Source organism: Acanthochromis polyacanthus, chromosome 15, assembly GCF_021347895.1.
Source record: "Acanthochromis polyacanthus isolate Apoly-LR-REF ecotype Palm Island chromosome 15, KAUST_Apoly_ChrSc, whole genome shotgun sequence".
Taxonomy (NCBI): Eukaryota; Metazoa; Chordata; class Actinopteri; family Pomacentridae; genus Acanthochromis; species Acanthochromis polyacanthus.
The window spans coordinates 11,702,391-11,724,558 of NC_067127.1; the positions used below are offsets into that span (position 1 = coordinate 11,702,391).

Here is a 22,168-nt window from a genome sequence, read left to right on the forward strand (position 1 = left end):
AAAGCAGCTCCTGACGTGTTTCATCTGACCATTAAGATATGGTTTTCTGCCTCTACATCATTAGTTATAATTGTACACATTTATTGTAATATTACAAAAAGTTTCATTACACCAAAGCACACTTTATACACTGCTTATGGTTGACCTTTTAAACTATGGCTTTTCAAAGTATTTCCATTCTGTAAACTGTTTACAGTAGTTTTAACGGTTGCTGGTGGAGTCAGACTTCCCACCCAGCCATAAGAAGGAACGCATGCACGCACTGGATGTGATGCAGAAGGGAGAAATCAGAGCATCAGTGTGGAAAACATTTGATCTGAAGTTCCATATAACTTCTCTGTTTGTGTTAAACACAAGACTTTGTGCTCCATCAGCAAAAATTTTGTACTTACAGCATTTTGGAAAACTTTCCAGCCAGTGTCACAATCTCATTCATGTCTAGTTTCAAAACTCTGCTACAGGCCAGATGTACACATGAAAACACGCATGAACGCATAAACAGTGTTCATACACTAAGCCACACTTTTATCCTCTTCCCTCATATCTTAAATGGGGATGTCTTATAGTACTTTGAGTGAATCTGCAAAGTTACAAGTGCTCTATAAATTAGAGAATTCTTAAAAATACCCACACATACGCCAACTTATGCTAATGACATCCACCAGACTGTTGATGCATCAACGCTCCTAGAACATGACTGAGGCAGATTTTCACTACTAGTCTTTTAATTAAGAATCTTCACATCAGGTTCCTAATAGCAATGCAATACATTGAGGGATTGTCATTCAACCTAAAGGCAATTTAAAACAACAACAAATTGTGATTTCTTTTGGATGTCTTATCAGTTAAAAGGATCTATAAATACAATGGCAGTAAAAGCTTTCTTTTGAAAATTTTACTGTTGATAAAAATAATCAGCCGTATTTGAAACAAGTTGTTTTCATTATATATGCAAAAAAATCATAACAGTCCATTAGAATAAGTCTTAGGCCCAACTGGACACCAGTGACCCTTGTGCAAACAGGTGCAGGAGGATGAGGCTTGAGATGCTTTTAATTAATTTGAAAAGCAGAATTCTCAGACTCTCAGATTTTCCACACAACCAAAGAAAGAGTTTTTCAACTCTGATAAAAGAAATTCCAATAAAGTCAACATTTTTTTTTTCATCTTGAGCTGAAGGACAAATATTCAGTTGCCTGGTGATAACAATGGGACCAACCATGTACTGAGTGAGCTTTGGAAAACCCCTCTTTAATTAGTCACGCAGCTTTTGAAATCAATCTGGCCGATAACGTGTCATCTCCCAAGATACCAGCTTCGTGAGCAGTCAGTCCAGTTTCACCAGCTAATGCCACGGTATTAGACTGCAGACCGCTTTTACCCCGCTCTGCCAAAGTCGTCATTAGCAACTCACAGTCAAAACGTTCTCCCAGAACAGTGAAAACCCTGCCAGAGCGTCAGGGGAAACAACAACACCTACTTGTGTAAATCCCCTCAAAGCCACCAGTTTATCTTCACAGCTATAGACTGCTGAATCATGAATTGCCTTTTTAAAAATGACACGGAGCCCACCATGATAGAGTGTCTGCTTCTTAGACATATCAGTAAACGACACTGTAACATGAGCTATGCATTGCGGTAAGAGGGATTGTCAATCAGCGGGAAACCTCTCGACTTAATAAGCTCAAGCATGTGAATATTCAGCTCTTATGCATGCACAAAATATAATCACATTATTGGCTGTGCTGTGACGGCAAGAATGATTCATAAAGTTCTTTTACAATTTAGTGGGAAAAAGGGAAAGTTTGTTCAAAGGTTTGATTAGTGTTCCACTTCTCCATAATCATGCACACTCCAGTTGTTCAACGGGTTTTTTAACATAAAAGTGTTCTTGTTTCTCCAGAACAATTTCCCAGCCCAAAATATAACATCAGATTTCAACTTTATAGAGTCAAATAGATTTAATCTTTGAGAAATATTGCAATTGAAATTTTGCATAGTTCTATTCATTTAAACGAGCCTATACTCTGACTTCAATTGCTTTTTTGTGATCAATTATTAATTATTTGTAGATGGAAGCGAAAACATTACAGTCACAGAAACAGCAGCAGCTAAATATAGCGCAACTTTGTGTTTTTTCTACCACCCGTTTCCCTTCTTTCCTCCGACTAACCCACTCCATCCTAACCCATCTTATAATTTTGTGACATGATGAGCCTAGGGATTACACAATCCACTTCCAGCACAGCCTGCCCTATCTGCCTGCACTAGAGGGATCACATGACCGTTATAAACATGAATAAACAATGTTCAGACCCAGAGGAATGAGATAATTATGTTAATCTCTTCTGTCATCCCTGATAATATCCACAGAAGTACCCAAGAGTGTAAATAAAATATACAGTATAAAACAGAACACTTAACTGTCAAGTAACTCAGAATTGTTTCACCTTATAGTAACTGCACGCTTACATAAATCAAAAACTAACAGTTCAAATGAATTGTACAAAAGCAGCATAGGAACCCAATGCAACAATTGTCCGTACTGAAATTAAAATCTGTTATTTTTCAGTACTTCACATGTTTATTAACGTTTGGTGACAGACCCAGCACTCCTTAGCATGGAGGATGCTAGTGTTGTAGTTCTGTCATTCTTCAAAGACTACTTCTTTCAGCAAGTGTTTACTGGAGGGATTGTGTTGCTCTACCTTTCTGTTGAAAATATCCTAAATATGTTTTATTAGATTTAAATCGGGTGACATAGATAGGTATGCAGGACTATGCATTCTCATCTGACCAAAGATTCTGCTCCTAGTTTTCATCAGAATTATTTTCATGTGCTTTGGTAAAGTTTCATCTTGCGGTTTTGTGCCAAAAAACAAGCTCGGTGATCTTTTGGGCACCATTTATATAGGTCGACAATGCGTGGGGTCCTTTGGTCTCTGATCTTCCCTTATTCTTCTTCAGCTTTATGAAGTCTCACGCTAAGATTTTACAATTCTTCTGTCAATTCTTTTTTAATAATGATGCATACGTGCAAACAGACACAGCCTATAAATCCAAAACCAAAAAAGTTGTGGTGTTTACAGGTCGCTTTAAATCATGTTCAGAACTTGCACATCAATAATCACAGATGTATTCAGTTTTGTTGTATGAAATCTAAAAAAATAAAAATAAAAAAATAAAAAAGTTAATTAGTACCAATAATCCTAATAAAGCACTGATTTTCTATCTGTCTACATTTGTCTATCTGGGTATCTTGGGTATGTTGTTTCCTTTTACAGTGAACTGAGATAAGAAATTAACAAAACATAATCAGACAAGGAAACAATCAGTGCTTTTATTTTTAGAAGTATCATAGTAAATGTGTTATCCTTACACATTATGGTATAGACTGAGCATCTGTCATTTACTTGGAAAATAACAGCAGATAATTGGTAAAAGTTTTTTTAATCTTTTCATGTGCAAACATGTCTGTGTGTATATGTTCAGTTTTGTGTGTGACAGTGTCTGCTTAATCACAGCATCTGTTGCTGTCATCATTCTTAGATATAAACATCATCCATCACCAAAGGAAGAGAAATTATGCATTAGGGCCCTATTTGTTGGATTATTGAAAAGAATCTACCATTGTACAACCAAATCAAGACAATGTTTCATGAAATGCAGCTCTCTGGTTTCATTAAAAAAAGAATGACTAATTTCAATTAAAATCTTCATAAGAACATGAGCATGTTATTTAGACCAGTGTGATGAATGTCTGTTAGATTCAAATCTCAGATTAATATAATAACAGGGCTGTTCATAGAAGCCACACACTGCTGTGTTTTGTTATTCCAGTCGGTCTTTCAGTTACCTAAGATACTGGCTGAGTCATTGTTGCAGCTCGATGGAGATTTAGAAAGTGATGGATATCAAGTGGCGGTAAAAACAGTATTCGTCCAACACCCACTTTCATCTTCTCTCTCCCACATCCTTTCCTTTGTCACCACACTGTTTTGTGGAGGACTCATTCCTTCATGCTCCCTCTCTGAGAGCAGCATGATCTCTAAAACTACTCCATTACCTTTGTAGTGAAAATATTGGCAGGTATATTAACAGTAATCAATAATGTCTCATTCTAATCACTGTATAATTTAAATGATTTGTCAATAATAATGTTGACGGTGTTAAGCACCCCTTTCAAAGGTTTACTGCTTCTTTGCTGTGGTCAAACAGGATCATAAACACAAATGTCAAACAGATGGGCCGACAAGAGGACTGATAGAATAGGAAGTTTAGATTATACTGTACAGACATTTTGAACTCACTGAGGTTTCTGTGTCAAGACATTTTATTTAACTGAACTTAATTCTGAAGTCAAAAACAAAAGGAGGTTGGAAACTTGGCAGCATTTCCACAATTTGAGCAGAATGAATACAACCTCCTGACACTGTGGTTTAGAAGAGTTCTTAGTTCCAAGATTTTCTGACACAACCTTCTATGCCAAGATACCCTCTGGTTCCTTTCTATTCTTAATAGATTTCCCCTTTTGTGAGAATGAAAACGCTAGTCATTCTACTATCTTTAAATTACATTTTATTAGGATACAAATTTTGCAGCCATGTTGCTATTTCATTGTTGGCAATCAAATAGCTCAAAAGTTTTCAGAAATCCCCGTTGTCTCAGACTCGGAAAAACACCTCAAACACTGACATTAACTGTTTTTCACGCTCGGTTGCTCATTACAGTCCAAATGAGACAGCATATAATGCAAAAGTGTAGCATGTGAGTGCAGCATTTAGAACATGGTCCTCTAATTACCAGCAGCAATGCCAAGAAGCTGGGCGATGTGTTGAAATATCCTCAAAGCAGTCCCTATAGGAGGAACCCATACAAGGTGGATTTTTTTTTTAATCATATTTTTAGGACATTATCTAATTGGCTCATTGGCAAGCTGCACTTCTCTTGCAAACTTTACTCATTAAAGCTTGAATTATTATCAGATGACATTTTCACCACAATTTTGGGAGTGATTTTATGAGAGCAACTTGGATTCTTTAAGATAAAAGAAATGAGTCTATCTTGGTTGTCTTTTTTCTCCAATGCAGTTAATGTCATGTATTTCACTTTGATTGAGTTACTAAAGGGTACTTATAAGTCTGGGTTTTTTTTTTTGTTTTTTTTACTAAAGAGCAGAAAATGTGACTTTACTTCTCTTGCAGTGAAATAGTTTTATTTTTTTCTGTATTGGCAAGAAGCATTAGGAAAAGGTTAACATTCCTCTGCAGAGTCATCTTTTAAAGCTGTACGATAAGGCTTTAAACGTTTTTTGAAAACAAACAGTAATTTTCCAAGACCCAAACAAAAGTTTTTCATTCCAACTCTGTGCTTTGTATTCATTTTGAGTTAGTCCAGTCTGCAGCTTCTTGGCACAGAACCGGTAATGTGTGCGTGTTTTCTGTGTGTCTACGTGTGCGCACACCTGTCTGTCTGCCTGCTTTCCATGTGTGCATGCTGGTTTATTTGCCATATGCCAAGGGCTCATTGGAACAGAGGCACCATTATCCATTCATCAGGCCTGCAGCATCGGTGTCTGCCTGTTTCCCTGATCTACAGTCTAATTTACACCTCAGATGCCAGCTCTCCTCCCTCTTAAAACCCTTGTTGACATTAAATAGGATTCACAACTATAAATCTACAAATGTTCCACTGTTGCCGAGACCCTCTGGTCAGCATGCTCCTGTTTTTAAAGGCAACAGTTTTGAAACAATGCACTAAGACACAAAGACAGAAAGATTAAAGGCGTTTCCAGTGATCCTGGAAACCACAAGTGACAGTTTAAAAGTTAGACAATTTACATGAACTCTTATCTTCCAGCTTAAATGAATACCCTGCGGTGACAGTGACAGACAGTTCAGTGGAAAAGTGGGCTTTCATAAACAGCAGCTACAAAAAGAAACAACACTACAAGCCTTTTCCTTGTCTTACACTTTCATTTTCTCCTTTCCTCATTTCCTTCTCGGCTTTTATGGTGGCAGAGCTGTAGGGCCCTGGTATTGATTGTGTGCCGAGGACTAATGGGCATGACAAAAGCAGTGTGGGAGGCATGAGGGAGAAGAAGGAGACATTAAGAGGAAGGGTAGATAAAGAAGGGGTAAATGAGTAAGACATGCCACTTTTCCATGCTAAACAGGAAAATGCACTATCATGAAAAATTAATGTAGTTCTGTAAATGTTTTACTTAACTATTACGACAGGAAATGTGAATATAATGGAAATTTATGTATAATTCATAAATGAAATATGGTCAGTTTTAAAGACATATTAATTGCTACACTATACGCCTGGGAAATCACAAATGCGATTCAAGAAATAGATGCTGTGCATTAGTCCAAGCCTTAATTTAGCTACTGGTTTTTCTCTATAATTTCTGGTTGATGTGAAGCATTGTGAAACAGAACCTACATAACTCACAAATTTCACCTGCATGCACAACATCAGAAACTATCTCACCTTAACAGACTATGAGTCTGACTGTTATCAATTAACCTGCATGCTTTTTTGCAATGACAAGTTCAGAAATGTTAGTGTAAACCTGTCTTAGTATTAAACCAGAAGGGAGGCTTGATACCCAAAATCACACTTTCTGGAAATGCTGCAGACTAAATTCAGGAGGGAGGTTGAAACAGTGTCTTCTCACCTGAAGTTCCTCAGGCTGAAAGTTCATAAGCCAGACTAAAGAGCCATGCAAACACACTGATAGAAAGAGAAAGAGGTGGGCAGCTGAAGAAGTGGGGCATTGATTGAAGTCCAGGAGTCTTTGGTGACCCTTTATCTCTGAGCAGAGTTGCTACACAAATGAGTCTCCAGATAGCTGCCTTCCCCATCCCCTGATCCTCCTACCTCCTCCATCTCCCCTCCTTCGACCCCTACCTGATCAGGGCGGCCCCCGGCTTCTCTGCTGCCCACAGGAAATCATTACATCTATTGTGAAACTCTCCACCAATCTCGTCGGTTCCCTGAGCTCCACCTTCGTCCAATTAGGATGTGTGCTGCATCTGTGAACTCATTCCTCTGCACTCCAAAGGTCTCTAGATTTTGTGGTGTTTAATGACGACAGCCAGTTAAACCTACAAATGCATCCAACATGTAATGTGAGTATGAACACTGGTATTGTTGTATTGTTGGGCGTTGTTGACAGGTGAGAAGATTTCCTCAAATGCTTAAGGGAAGTTTGAGGCTATCAATGTTTCTGATAATGCCCAGCTAACGTGCAGTGATATCGCACTTTCCTTCCTTATGGCCTGTGGTTAACTCATAATGAATGTGCACTGTAATGTTGGATATCTACCCAGGGACCTAATTTATCAAGCAAAGGCCAACAGTGTCAAACCCATTTCCTACTGAGATGCAGCCACACAGCAAATGGCTCGATGAGGCTGAAATGTGCACAGTGTGGCCATACGTATTCGTATTCCCTTCACCATCCATGCATGGAGGAGCTAGGGTCAAATAAATGAGGCATGCATGCACAGGTCTATAAGAAGGATAATTGTAGATGGCAGGTCTCCTAACGCCTAAAAATACTGATGTATACGCATTGAAGTGTGCATATTTTATGGTTTTGTACTGGTTGTACTGGCACTTGGTTGTGTCCAGATAAGACTGGATTGTGCTTTTCTGTGGAGCTCCAGTGAAACTGTAATTTCCATTGTTGTGTCGATATTTTACAGAGCAAAGGGCTTTTTGTCAGTAATGGTGCCTATAAATGTGAAGTTCGTGCAGTCATGCTTTTAAAATCTACAAAGCTTGAATGACAGCTCACAGCCGTTTATTAAAATCACAACATGAATGAGCAATTTGAGAAGGGTCAATTAGGTATCAGGCATTTTTATCAGCACAACTAGAATGTGTGGTTCAGCGTTCCAGTCTTTTGAATTTTGAAATGATTCCTCGTAATAACAGAAATCGTAATGCCAAGCTTAAATTACTGGTAGACATGCATGTACCTCATGTACAGTACACACAAACCCACAGAAAGATTCACATAAAGATCATAAAAATGTCATTTCATATTACACTCAAAAAGGGAAAAAATCATCACAAATTTTCTGTATTTCTCTCTCTTCTCTGTTAGATGGTGTAAAGGAGGAATATTAGCTTAACAAACCTCACAGCATCACTTCTACTGCAGTTATTCCCTGAACCCGTGTTGGCCAAGCAAATTCCGGTCTCCGAGCCAAATTCTAAAGTGACGCAGACACCAGATGTTGGAGCAGTCAGATGAAATGACCAGAATTACAATAAACAGTCCCCCTTGCAAGATGATAAGCAACTGGACCGGAAGTACCCCCTGCCTCTTCACCAGATTTTCACACCCCTGCTGGTCAAAGGGAAAATTGGGGGGCTGTCACTCACAGTCTCACCACTGTGGCATGAAAGAAGTATGTAGGATGCTGTCATGCATCGTGGGAGCAGTGAGGGAGGAGTGTAGTGACATATGCTCAAAGGAGAAATCTGATTTTTACCCTTCACAGGAAGCCACTTAAAGCTGGGGATGCTCATGGACACATCAGCACTGCCAGCATTTGGCTGTCAGACGAGCACTTTTTCCAACATGTTTTAGTAGCTTTGCCAGTCATTTATATCACTTTTGATAACACTGCTCACACAAAAGTAACTGCTGAGACCTGAGGACAAGGCAACATCACTACAATAGTTGAGCCACATTTTCCGGGGCTAAACATTTTAGTCGCAGGTAAAATCAAAACTGGCAGAGACCAAAGTGTTGGTAGAAATCTATTTGCACAGGCAAACTTTATGTGCACTACACTGTGTTAAATGAAGTAGGGTAAATCTAAACCAGACCAAGCAGTGTGATGAATGTTAACAAAATCTATCTTCATTTTCTAAGACTGGATGTTGCTACATTACCAAATTTACGCAGTTAACGTAGCGAGTACAATGTTTTTGGTACTGATAGTGTGGGTGGCTAAAACTGTGAAAATAACACCGTGCTGAAAACAAACACAGACTTGCTTTAATTGATCCTTAACTGAAATGAAATAACAGAAAACTTGGAGTGTTTGCCAGGTAAACCCAGGTTCTTAATTTGCATGTTCAGTCTGACATGGTAGCCACTGATTGTTCACCTACTGGAGCGGGAAAGCCTGTGCCATATGCAGGTGTCAACAAGCAGAACATGCAGTTCAATTAACAGGAGCGGCAGCAGTAGAGAGTAAAAACAATGTGTTTGCCTGTATGCGTGTGCAAAAGCCAGGAAAACAGATGTTGTTGGTAATGCATCTCTATCTGAGCCATTATTACCGCCTATAAAAGATTACAGGCACATAAAGGCAATCGCTGAAAGCACATACAGACAATTTAAAATGTCACAGAGTACTAATGGCATGGCAAGACATAATTTCACAGCTCATCATCCGAGGCCCTCATCATGCACAGGATCATCACAGGTTTCACTCCTTTTCGTTTGATGCAAGTATGCCAAACGTAAGAGGAAACCAGCAGCGGTATGCTCAAGACATGCACACCTTTTACACAAATAATCACATGCACACACACCTTTTCTGTTTAGAGGGTCTGATCATGTCGACATGCTGTCAAATTCACCTCAGAATGCAGCCAGGTTGAGGGCCTTTTAAGTTACACCATCAATGTTTTGCGGATACAGAACCAGTTAAATTAGGCCAACGCTGAGGAGAGGATGCTCCGTGTGATCAAAGGCAAGACTGATACCGGTTTGAGTGTTCCATGTTGCCGAGGCGAGGCGGATGTTTTCAGAAACAAAAAGAAGAAATTGCATTGGAGGCTTTATCTCAGCAGCAATTATACCTGATCCTGGGACAGAGATGGAAGGAGAGACAAGCAGAAGCCGAGGCTGAAAGGGAAAGAGAGAGCGTAAATACCAGAGGTAGAGAGAAACCTTGATACAATTCCAGACTGATTAATGAAGAGGCAGTGAGGTGAAATGAACAGGAAATCAAGGAGGACGCTAAAGCTGAATCCTGTTCTTTGATCTTTTGCTCCGGTGAGACTTTGTACAGTCAAAGCTGCAAAAAGCACAGTGACTCACGCCTGTTTCCAGAGCTATGAAGCACAGATGAGATGGAGTTGTGTTATTGGCTAGTGAGCACTCTTGCCACAATCGCAGAAGGAGGGAGGATTTCAGATAGAGTTAAACAGTGCAGCCAGCGTGCTCTGTGTAGGACCAGTGATGGCATGACCTTCCTTTATCCTCTCATGACCGACCTCAGCTACCATCAAAGCCAATGCACATACTGCCAATCAGTGGACACAAGCAGTACTACAGATCAGCTGTCGAGAGTGTGTGTCTTCTTGTGTGCTTTTTAGAGGCAGAATAAGAGATGTGGAGATAGGAGACAAGCAAGAGAGGAAAACAGCTCCCAAAGCATGAGCACATCCCACAGTGAGCCAAGGGCCATGAATCCGATTAATAGTGTGATGTGAGAGCTAATGCTATTAATGCTCAGAGTCGGGGTATGGATCATTGAGATAAGAGCTGGAGCGAAATGTGGAGGGACAGCCAATTGTAAATGGTCTGTTATCTAATCAGCCAATGAAGCGAGGGTATCCGTTATGAGCGACAACTCTACAGACATTTCAGCACTGCTGTGACCTCTCTGTGGGGTTCATTTGAGAAAACATCAAAAGTTTCATTTCGAGCATTTCACTGAGATCAGATTTCTTCATTATGCCAAAGATCATCCCTGATTGCCTTCCCAAAACGGCCGTTAACATCTCATCCAGCTTGTTATTGTTCAATCTTCTGAGCTGAAGATATAGTCAGTAATAGCTCATTTGTCTACAAGTCTGTTTGTCTTGCTAATGAAGCGCTAAACTTTCCTCTCCATGTATCATCTCCCCTCTCTATTCAGTCATGAATTACCACTCTATGTGTTCTTCCAAGCTCATTACACAGTCACTATTGTAGACGCGCTGCTGAGATATGTGCTTGGATGGAAGGATATAATCTTGCTGAAAATTATTTCCAGTTTAAAGGACTCCATCATTGTTGGGAATTTAAGCTCTGGAGAGGAAAAGATTTTACTTTCAAACCAATGAAATCCTCTCAAGCATTAAAAAATATAAATTACAAACATTTTTCATGTAAATTTCTGAGGTGGTTATTAAATTTTCAGGTTGTCTAAATCCATCAAATGCTTAAATATTTCAGTAAGACTGCACAAAAACTTTGTCTTTTGATTTTCTTGCAAACTATTCATATGCAAGCCTATATAGCAAATTGTATTCAGCTTTGTTTTCATATTTTTTTTTGTCAGGCACCATGCACAAAAACATTAATCGCACAGCAGAATAAATGAATTGATTTATTCTATGTATTGATTTATTGACTTGCGAATTTCCATCTGCAGTCTCTGGGCAGGTAGACCACTCAAAGAAATTAAAACTAAATATATGAAAAATCTACTTTTGATGGAATATGATGAAATTTTTAAAATGAAATAAAGCTGTCAGTAATGTTGATCGATGTTCTTAATCACCTCCATCTTCCCACAATCCCCCCTCTTCAGGTCTCGTCCATTTATTTTGGATTTTCTCTTGCATGAGTATAAAAAGAATATAAAAACATGATGGATGACTTCAGTTCCGACGAGGCTACTGTACGTCAGCACAGAGCAGACTGAATGAAAGACCCTTGACGCTCAAGACAAAATGCTCCAGTGAAGGGACTTTAAGAAGCGATGGGAGATATAGGAAGAGAGACACTGCACACATGACAGCTTTTCCAACAGCGAGAATGAACTGACAGTAATATCTGCCTGTTCTCGCAGGAGGCTGACAAGCAGCAGCAACTTTCATTTGACACACAGACACAGAGAAGTAGCATCTCACTCAAAGCCCCAACACACCAAGAAACATCTTTCTTTTCTCTCTCGCACAGACACACTTTTACACGCACCGACAATCGCTACCTCTAAACCTCAAATTAAAATAATTCTTTCCTGAGGGGATGCAAACATGACAGCCTACCCATCTTTTCTACTTTGAGCAGTGAAAATTTGCTTGGTTGGTTTTCTTTTGAGCGCCTTATAACTCAAAAAGGAAATCTCCCCTGCATCCAGCCCCTTTTAGTCTCCAGACAAGCACTTTATCTTCCTGTCTACAGGCACAGCAGACTAAACACACTCTCTAATAGAAGGTGTTTTCTTTCCAGGGCAAGCCTGTCTGTAGGCGATGAGGCTTGAATCTACTGTTTGAATAACACAGCGGATCCATATGCTTTATCAGCAGTGACACAGAGACATAATAGGACATAATGCACACACACACACACACACACACAACTCTATGAATAGGTACCCTGCCTTTAAAAGAGGTTTCAAGCACAGTAATAGAGCGCCTATATTTATATGAGAGCTGAAAGCAAGAAAAGCATCAGCTTTGAAATGAAAATATTCCTTCTGCTGTTCACCTTGTTAGGTAAGGGAATATTTAAAATACATAGGAAGAAAAGAACTGATTTCACACTTTTATTGCTTCTGTGTGACTGCTTACTTTCAGTCAGTAACAGAAAAGTAGACACACAACATGTGAATCTGAAAAAGATACAGCTTTTGTGATCAAAACATCATTATTTTGGGTCCTAAAAACTGGTCAAACGTGGGTGGAAAAGTGAATAAACAATCTCATCCGTCAAAACCCACTCAAGGCACCTCAGCTTTCAGTGGACCCACACAGCCGCCAACACGGAATGATGAGGATTTCACTGGACAGTCTGAACTGCCCAGATGCACTGAAGTAAAACAGGAACAATAAAAGTCATGAGACGTAATAGACAAGTTAACTGCCTTGTGATGCTGGGTCTGCCATGTGATTTTAATTGTAAAACACAGCAAATGTCTGCAGAACGATTTAACGCATTTGTGCACCCTGCAGTTAAAAAGAAATGCTGACAGACACATCACCCATATTTAACTCTACTTTTGTGATATTTTCATTCATTATTTCCTACATTGTGCATTCCAAATCAGCCACATAGAACGAGAGAAGATGAATACTGCCTCCTCCTGGATATTAAGTGAACCTACAGACATTCCTGAGAAAATTTGATTCAGTCAACTGAATTCAGCAAATAATAAATTGGCTTTCAACTTCAAGTACATGATTTTTTTTCTATTTGTAAACAATAGACTTGTGTTGGATAACTGAGGGAGGGAGACGCAGGCAGTGGAAGTTTCACAATGATTCAATTATGTGATTGGTATCACGAGCTTTCCTGCTAATTCATTTAATATCATCAAACACAAGCAGATACAACAATCAAGGAGTCTGGAGAACGAGATTTTAAAAAGAACAATGAAGTATTTGGAAGCAGGTGTTGATGAACCACAAGAGAGTCCATGAAGTCAAAGAAAGTCAAACACACAACCTTTTAATAAAGGAAAGAAAAAGCACCGTCACTTTCTCAGACTTAGTCTTCAAGTACTGCCGATATGCTGTAAATATCAAGCAAGATATCCCTGACTGGAGTGTGCCACAGCCCCGTCTGTATCTAACTGTCTAAATGTCAGTACAGTGTAATTTACCAGCACAGTTTCACAGTGTGGGCTGAGCTGAAAGTTGTCATCAAAGTTTGTTAAAGTAATAAACCTGGCCTTCGCTGCAGGCCGACATTCACTTAGACTGTGAGTCACCACTGAGCTTTTCACTCCCATTGTAATAAATGCTATTTTCTGTCAAAATCAAATAAGGTTTTGTCTCTGTGTGCTGTGGTAGTGGGTTCTGGATGTACCTGCCAGACTGTTTTCTACAGATTGTACTATGATCAACATCATATCTCAGATCCTCTTGCAACCACATCTGTGGTGTGAAGTTTGATAGCTCTCTCTTCAGAAGCTGATTTAAGTGAGTCAGTTTCTCAGGTTGGTATTAAGCCTGGTGAGGTTGTTATTGACCAGCTACTTTTCACAGCCTCTTGCCAAAAGGATGTACTGAAACCGCTTTTAGGTTTCTTTTCTTGCCAAGTATGATGGATTTGTGTCTCCAGATCTGTAGAAGTAAAACCGGTTTCCATAGCTACACTGTATGTGTTAGCTACAAAAATAGCCTTTTGAGTATTCTGTCAAAGCAGAAGAGGAAATAAGAACAGGTCCTCATTTGTGCTTATCTAGATTTGGTTCCAATCACCTAACATAGCCTCTAGGCTTTTTACAGTTTATGTTTGCTCAAACTTCGAAAGGTCAGAGGTGAGAGTCAGGTACAAAGCTGGATCTGAAAGCATTTTAGTAGTTTAGCATCAACCAGAGAGACAATAACAATAAACTGAATATATTAGAGAGTGAAAAAGGGGGGAAATGTACAAATATTGTTACTGTTACATTTGTATTCTGTTTTCTAAAGGGGCTGAATCTTAAATTGCTTTGATATGACCCATACTCTTCTGCTGCAATAAATTGCTAGAGGTAACTGTGGACTCTGCTCCTATGTTATTTAAACAGCGGAAATAAAAAAAAAAAGGTGAAAGGAAAACCCAGCATAATGTGTCTTAGTAAGATGTTGGACCACTATGTGCTGTGAAACCATGCCAGAAAACGGCCCCCATAGCAGAGCTACCAGGTTTAGGTTTCTCATGTCACATGCCACTTGTTTTTGTTTATTTTCATTTTCAACACAAATGTATTAAGATGTTCAATTTTGCTCGACTTCAGAATGCATGTGCCAGCTGGACTGTACACTGACAGAAGACCAGTCATGACATTGGGCCTGGATGTTATTTGAAAAGCCCTGGATCAAAATTAATAATTAATAATGTCCCATTTACTGGTATGTTCGGTAAAATAGTGCTTACTGGACATATTGTGTTTGAAATTCTGTGTTTGTTTGCTCCTTATTTTTTCCTTCTGCAGGTTGTAGTAAGGACGGTAATATTTGTAGAAGTGTGTCAAGTTAGGAATTAAGGCACTGAAATTATTTCAGAGTATAAATTTTGAGAAAGTGTCCAATTTTTCCAAACTCACTCTTTGACAGCTTAAGACCAGTTCGCCTCTGCAGTTGCTCTTCTCTCCGCCTGTTCGCCATCTTTGCCGGCCTCCATCCAGCTCCTCCTCTTATGCTAAACAGCCTCGATATCCGGAAATTAACAATCCCGTGATGTCAGGGGGAGTGCTAGCATAGCATCGGAGTAACCGGAGTGCCTTTCTCGATTTAGTCTTAAAAGTTATTCCCCAGTTACTGTCAGTTAACATTTCAGCTCCGTTATCGTCTACCGACATGGGTTTAACCAGGTGGAAGGCTGTCGGCGGCTGTATCCCTCTGCTCGGACGTTAACGGGACGAAGGCTCCGTACAGGACCTAACGGGATGCCGCTCGGTTAGCCTCTCTGGAGCCTGAGGTCAGAGTTATGCGCCACACAAGCTAGCAGGCTAATTAACAACGCTGTGGCAAAGTAATTTACAAGCTGTTCGGTGGAGAAAAAAATGGCGCAGTTTGTGTTGGAGCAACTGTCAGATTTCAGGGACTACACTGGCAGTCAGGAGCTGACCGATTTAATCAACCCGAATAACAGCAAGCTGTCAAATGTCCGCCTGAGCCCAGATGGTCGTCACATCCATGTCATCCTCCGCAAACCTCAGGTCGGTCTTGTGACTTTTGACAGGCATGAAAGACCCCTGCTGGCTCAGAACCAGAAGAAGCAGGATTTATGGCTGACACGGACTGTGCCCATTGTGGATATCTTATATTTGGACCATCACAACAGTAAAGACACAGCAGTAGTAGCGGTGGTTTATGAGAATGGAAAAGCTGAGTTCTGGAAATTCCAGGAGTTTAAGTCTGGCTGGCATCTCCTGCAGACATCAGATTTGTGCAACAGCCCCCGGGCCAGAGTGGTGTCTGTGTGTGTTTGCTCCAATCTTATCATTTGGTGTGAGGAGCGGCCGCCCTCAGAAAGCTCCCCTGCTCTCAGCTCCACAAGGAACAAGTTAAGATACTGTGTTTGCAGACGTGACTTTGACGTGGAGGAGGGGGCTGTCAGCCTGGGAGGAGTGAAAATCGCCCTCCACAATAATCCCAAATTCACAGTGACCAGCTCAGGTGAATATGTTCATCTTCTTCCCGACTTGAAAGTGAAGCCGCTGCTGAGCATCTCCAAATTTTTCCTCACCTGGTCCCCTCACCATGACTCCTTCACAGTCGGCACCACGTGTAAGAACACTGCTCTGAAAAAGCTCTCAGCTAAAGAGGCTGACTTTAAGAGGCTAGTGACTGATTGTTTGGGATATTTATCAGCTCTGGAGCCACCTGAGATCTACAACTTTTCTCCTACTGCATGTGGAGGCCTGCTTCTGCTGCTCAGCACAGGATGGCTGTGTCTCCTGCAAAAAGATGGGATGCTGCGCAAGGTATACAAACTAGCAGACAACTGTTTGGTACAACACAGTACTCACACCAGCCTCTGCATGTACCAGGATACTGTGGCACTACTGATCGGGCAAAATCTGTATCTGATAGGCTTGAACTGTGGCAGAGAGCTGGAAAAGATTGTGCTGAAGAGGGAGGGGTTACTATATGCAAACCAGGCTGAAAGACGGACACCTCACCTGCTCTCAGAAACTGGACTGTTTGTGGTAGTGAACAGGGAGACAGACTCCAGAGACTGCAACTCTAAAATGAAGCCTTCTGGTTTCAGTACAGAGGAGGCTATTCATCCTGGAGCCCTCCTGGTGGAGGCTGTCTTTGAAGAGGCCTGTAAATACTACCAGCAGAGGAGCCTGAGCAGCGCCCAGCTCACAGTGGACATACTGAAAAAAGGAGGCAGATTCCAAGCTCCCATCTCTGTAGCCTCCATCCTCAGGAACTATCTCAACACAGGGTTGAAGCAGAAGGGAGCAGAGCTGTCCCAGAATGGAGGAGGTGAATTTGTGGCAGGACAAGATAAGCTAATGGGCTCTCTGGAGGTGGAGCTCAAGGCTTTGATCTCTCTGGAAGAGCTAAAGGGGAGTTTAGTGAGGGGAGGTGTTAAAGAGGTGGAGGCAGTGTGTGAGAGTCTAGTGGAGAAAGAAGTACTGAGGCTGCTGTCATCTTCTGAGCTGGATAAAGAGGCTCTGCTCTACCTCAACTCCATCTTCAGCATCTTCCCCTGCCAGGCGTGGAGGGCAGCACAGGCTGCTCTACAGCTACACTACAATGGGGAGGGCTGTCTGTCCAGCAGGGCTCCACCAGATGTGTGGAAAACTGTCCTCAGTCCTGCTCTGAGTTCCAGCTCGATAGCCTCTCTTGCATTCACAAACGGCGGGACAAAACACAATCACAGCCTTAAAGATGATCGCATTGCCAACTGTAAAGCCAAACTTACGAGCTCCACTACCCCAACTGCCCTGCCTGTATTTGAGCTCCTCTGCCAGTCAGTTTTTCACTTCCAGCCCAGCTGGCTGCCCAGGTTCCTCGAGCTCGCCCAGCAGCAGCAGGGTTCTGCAGGTTTGGGCCTGAGCCTTGCTTCTTCCTCCTGGAGCTTTTCCAGCGGGAGAGGAGGGGAGGGAGGGGAGCACAACATGCCGCTCTACAAACGAGCACTGTGCATCTTGTCCAGCTTGAACCCAGACAGAGACCAGCATCAGGACTTAGAGGTGGAGCTGCTGCTGGTCAGTGGGCGGCCCAACGCCATCCTGCAGGCACTGAGGATCCTCATGGGCTGGCAGCAGTGGGAACGGGTCACCCAGGTGGCCCAGAGATTCTGCAAGCAGAGTCCGCTGCTCAACAAGGAGATTTTCACTATTCTGCTGCGCGAGGTGGCCCATCACAGGGACCTAGATCCCTACCTGGACCTGCTGTGGACTCTCTGCCCTGAGGACTTCACCGTCACCAACATCCTCAACTTGGTGCTAAAAAACCTCCCGTCTCCCAACGCTTCCTCTCATTCCACTTCTTTCTCCATGTCCGGTACAAACTCCCCATCTCCCGCTCCTTTTGCAGACTCCCACAGCAGCCAGCTGACCATCGGGCTGTTGAAGCCCCTGCTGAGAAAAGTGCTCCAGAGGGAGACCAAGCCGAGCCAGCGCTACGTCGACATCCTCCAGTCACCGTCATTCCCCCCTGCAGCTCCTCCTCGCCAGCCGAATGTTCAGGCCAGCACTGTCACAGATCCCACTACGGACTCAGCTCTGTGCAACAACATTGCCCCGACTCTTCCTGAAGAAACACCTGAACAGCCGTCGTCCACACATGCAACCATTAAAACAGGCAGAGTGGCACTACCTGCAGACCCAGTTTGATTTCTATAAAAATGAACAAGAACAATTAAACAAAGAACAAAGCCTGTCTCGTGAAACATTCCACACATAATCCAAACCACAGTGTGACTCAGTGTTGACGATCATATCAAAGCAGAATATCCGTATGTTACAAATATAATGCAACTAATTGTCACATTTGATGTTTTTTTTTTTTAAACAAATCGCTAATGTGACTTAGAATATGACTACTAGTTCCTGTGAAATGACATCTGAAGATTCTACCAGTGTAAATACTTGGGTTAATTTTTATCCTTAATGTGTATAAACTGTATCTGCAATGTTATTTATCTCTTAAGCCTTAACTGCACGTGGATGAGAATGTTCTTGCATTTAGTAACCTATGTCAGAATAACATCAAAACATCATACTTTACTGTATTATGTTTTGATTATGTATTTGCTAACGCGACTGCTAAGTTGAAGAACAAGCCACATGTTCTTATTCCTGTGTATTAGCGTGATGAGTTGGGGGGGAAAAAAGAAAATATTCTGCTAATTGTAGCCAACTATAGCTTCCTTTCACTCGAAAAAAGAAAATATTCTGCTAATTGTAGCCAACTATAGCTTCCTTTCACTCGCTCAAGTGTGTTCATGCTGCAGGTAATCTGCTGTGTAATTTCGGACAACTTGGCTTTTGTGTGTAAACATTTGTTTAAGTGAGGTATGGTTTGGAAGGGGAAGGAGTGGAGACGAGGAGGGGGTTCAAGGTTCCTTTGCTGACTTTTAGTTTTATAATTAGCTTATTAAACGAGCTTAAACATTAACCATGTTTTAATTGGCTCAGCTGGACTATGTGACGTCTGTAAAGCAAACCCCAAACAGCATGCCTGTTCATCTTTTGCCTGTACTTTTCCATTCCTGTCATCCATTTTTTTCTCCTTAGACTCCATGTTGTCCGCTCTGCTCCCTCACAGGACATTCCAGACGGAATACCCCGTAGAAGTGACTCACAGTTCGAGGTTAAATTCAATTTCAGTGGTAATTCTGTTAAGATTCGAGTGTGTGTGGGATGTATTGTGACTAATGCAAGCACCCTGCTGCTTGCATAAGGTCACGTATGTCCTCCTTTGTGGATCCAGTGAGGGTAATGTTATTACACATGATGGGCCCTCTGTCTTCTTGCCCCTGCTAGTTGTGCTCTGAAACTGATTGCACTTTTGTATCTTACCATACCAGTCAGTATTGTTTGTACCCTGCTTGTGGTGCATCTGTTGAAATGAATGTTTTCTGATTAAGTGCTCTAAACAGGGGTCTGTTAATGTGCCTGTTATTGTTGCTGCTGCCTTTATTACCCTTTGGGTGGTCCATTTAGCTGGTTTTATTCAAAGAAAGTGGGGTTTTTTTGTATATAAATGTGCAGCGCCCCCCCCCCCCCCCTATTTATTTTCCAACAATTTTTGGAAGACTACTAAAATGATAACCCCAGACCCATTGCATTGTAAGTTCCACCTCCTAAGCGTTCGGTGACAATCAGACTCTAAAATGCTGCAGAACAATCCGAGTGCCTTTCACAGTGCTGCTCTTCATTTACAGGGTAGAGTCACATTTCCCACTGCGTCTCCTCAGCTGCAGTTGTATTCTGGAGAAAGAACACGAGGTGGTTGAGAGGATGTGTTTTCTGTATTGTAGAGTACAGTGGATTTTTTTTAATGCAATCAGCTCTTGATGTTTGGATCAGATTTTCAATCATAGGCCGGTGTGACACTTTAATTTCAATATGAGGCTCTCTGATTTCTCACTCAAGTGTAAATTGTGTCTTTCCAAGATCTGTACTCTGGCTAACAACACAAGACAATCTGTGCAGCTGTGAGTTTCGCTGTGTGTTAGGCGTGTGCCAGCCAATCTGAGATTTACCGGGAACTCCCTAATGTCCTCATGCAGGTCACAAACAGCGTCATAATGACTGCTGGGATGTTAAATATTAATCTGCCTTAAACTCGGGCTCTGGTTGCTCTTAACAAATAGGAATTCCTCCTGTTTTTGCTTGACAAAGCTTCATATCTACAATGTAACTGTTTACTCCTGGTGATGCTCACTTTTAGGCAGTATATTAAAAAAAAAAGTAAAAGTATTTATGAACAAATGCTGTATATGCCATTAAAGTGAAGATAAAATCTCCGTTTGCTGTTGAGTTTTTCCACAATTTCTTATTTTGATGCATTTGTACACAGAGAAATATGAAGTCTGAGGTTTTGATTGCACTTTAGTAGCTTTTAAGAGTTTTAATTTGGTGAACTGTTGCTTTAGATTTCAACACACTGCTGTATTCATCCCTGGTGCAAAGGGAAGTTTAAGCACAATCAACGATCAATTTGTCTGACAGCTCATTTCAATGCTATTTTCAAACATGCATCATTCATAGCTACCTGTCAGGTTCATTATCTCACAGTTTAAAGAAGTTCAGGTTTGTTCAGCTACAGCAGCACACTCCTTTCACACGAGCTGCCAAGTCGCACAAACTCGGAAGAGCGACGACACCAAGGCCAACAGGCAGCTTTTTACAGTCAATTCAATCTACCCTGAAAAGGTCTGCTGATGTAAAAGCTGAGCTACTGCAATGTTTGAGATCTTGTGCACACAAACATGCATTCATATGATCCACTGCCCCCGTTTCTGAGTTTCACCACATCCCCTCTCCATGGGCAAATCCACTTACAGCTGCAGTCGTGTGTGTGTGTGTGTGTGTGTGTGTGTGTGTGTGTGTGTGTGTGTGTGTGTGTGTGTGTGTGTGTGTGTGTGTGTGTGTGATCGAGTGGAGGGATTTGAGTGTGTAAATGCACTCAGATGTTTCCATGGCCGAGGCCTGTGAGAGGAATGTTGTTCAGCTTTTGAACTGAGAACTGACTGGGTGCATGTTTGCAGCTCTCACAGCAAATAAGCAGGTTCCACATGAGGCTGTGAAGGTGTAATCACAGAAAGTGGGGGGGTTAGTCCTGCATCTTCACTATAAGAGGCAGAGGGTAATAGAAGGCTTACAAAACAGCACGGGTGAATAAAACCTGCATAACCTGATAGCTGCCGTCCCTCAGCCGATTGTTATTTCTTCATTTCTCCTCCCTGTTTCTTTCTCTTTCACTTTATCTCACTTTTTTTCCCTGTGAATTGATTCTCCCCGCCCCCAGCTTCTCCTGTTACAAGATTTTGAGTCATGCTGGTGCTGTAATGCCATTGATTCACTTGTTCTAATTATAGATGGCATCCTGTAAACAGCAATAAATCTAAACAGATGCTGGCTGGCCCTCCCCACTGCTCCGTCCTCTGCTCGTCTTTGAACAGCTGAATGCATCCTACAGAGCGGCACAAATTAATGCATCGGTTAAGGCGCGTTTTCATCACTTGTGGAGGTAATTAATATTTCACACGTCAGAAACCGACTCTAAACCCAAGCTTGTCAGGATTCCAATGCCTCTGATGATCATTTTTAAACTGTTTGCAGTTCTACAGATTTAATAACCAAAGTGCTGCTTCTGTTTTGTTTCCATCCATGGATCACTGGCCTAATATTAAGTTTGGACTTTCCCCCAGAGGATCATTATTACATTTGTATGCTGATTGGCAGAACAGTTGAATGTGTTACGAATGCTAACAAGTTTAAGTCAAGGATGAAAAGTGTGTTTGTATAAAACATCCCCTGCTTTAAAAGTCCTAAACCCTCCTTTTATTTTTCCTTTGAAATGAATGATTTCATTTGAATCCCCTCAAGCTTTGGTTTAAGAATAGTTTCCAACAACATTAAACAAAGATCAAGTAGTGCTCAAATAAAAGTCAAATCTTTGCATTTCGGTTTTCAACCAGATCACGAAAGGTTTCCTCCAAACATGTTGATCTATAGCGTCACATGAGTAAAGAGGTGTGGTTTTCATGGACGGTCGAAATTACAGAGGCACGACAGTA

At 41.4% G+C, this 22,168-nt stretch overlaps 1 protein-coding gene across 1 annotated transcript; it reads left to right on the forward strand.

The window, feature by feature from the left end:
• Positions 1–15,095: 15,095 nt before the first annotated feature.
• LOC110959122 (HPS6 biogenesis of lysosomal organelles complex 2 subunit 3) lies at positions 15,096–20,392 on the forward strand. Its single transcript, XM_022205897.2, has one exon. The coding sequence runs from the start codon at positions 15,462–15,464 to the stop codon at positions 18,252–18,254; it is 2,793 nt and encodes a 930-aa protein (XP_022061589.2). The 5' UTR covers positions 15,096–15,461; the 3' UTR covers positions 18,255–20,392.
• Positions 20,393–22,168: the final 1,776 nt, after the last annotated feature.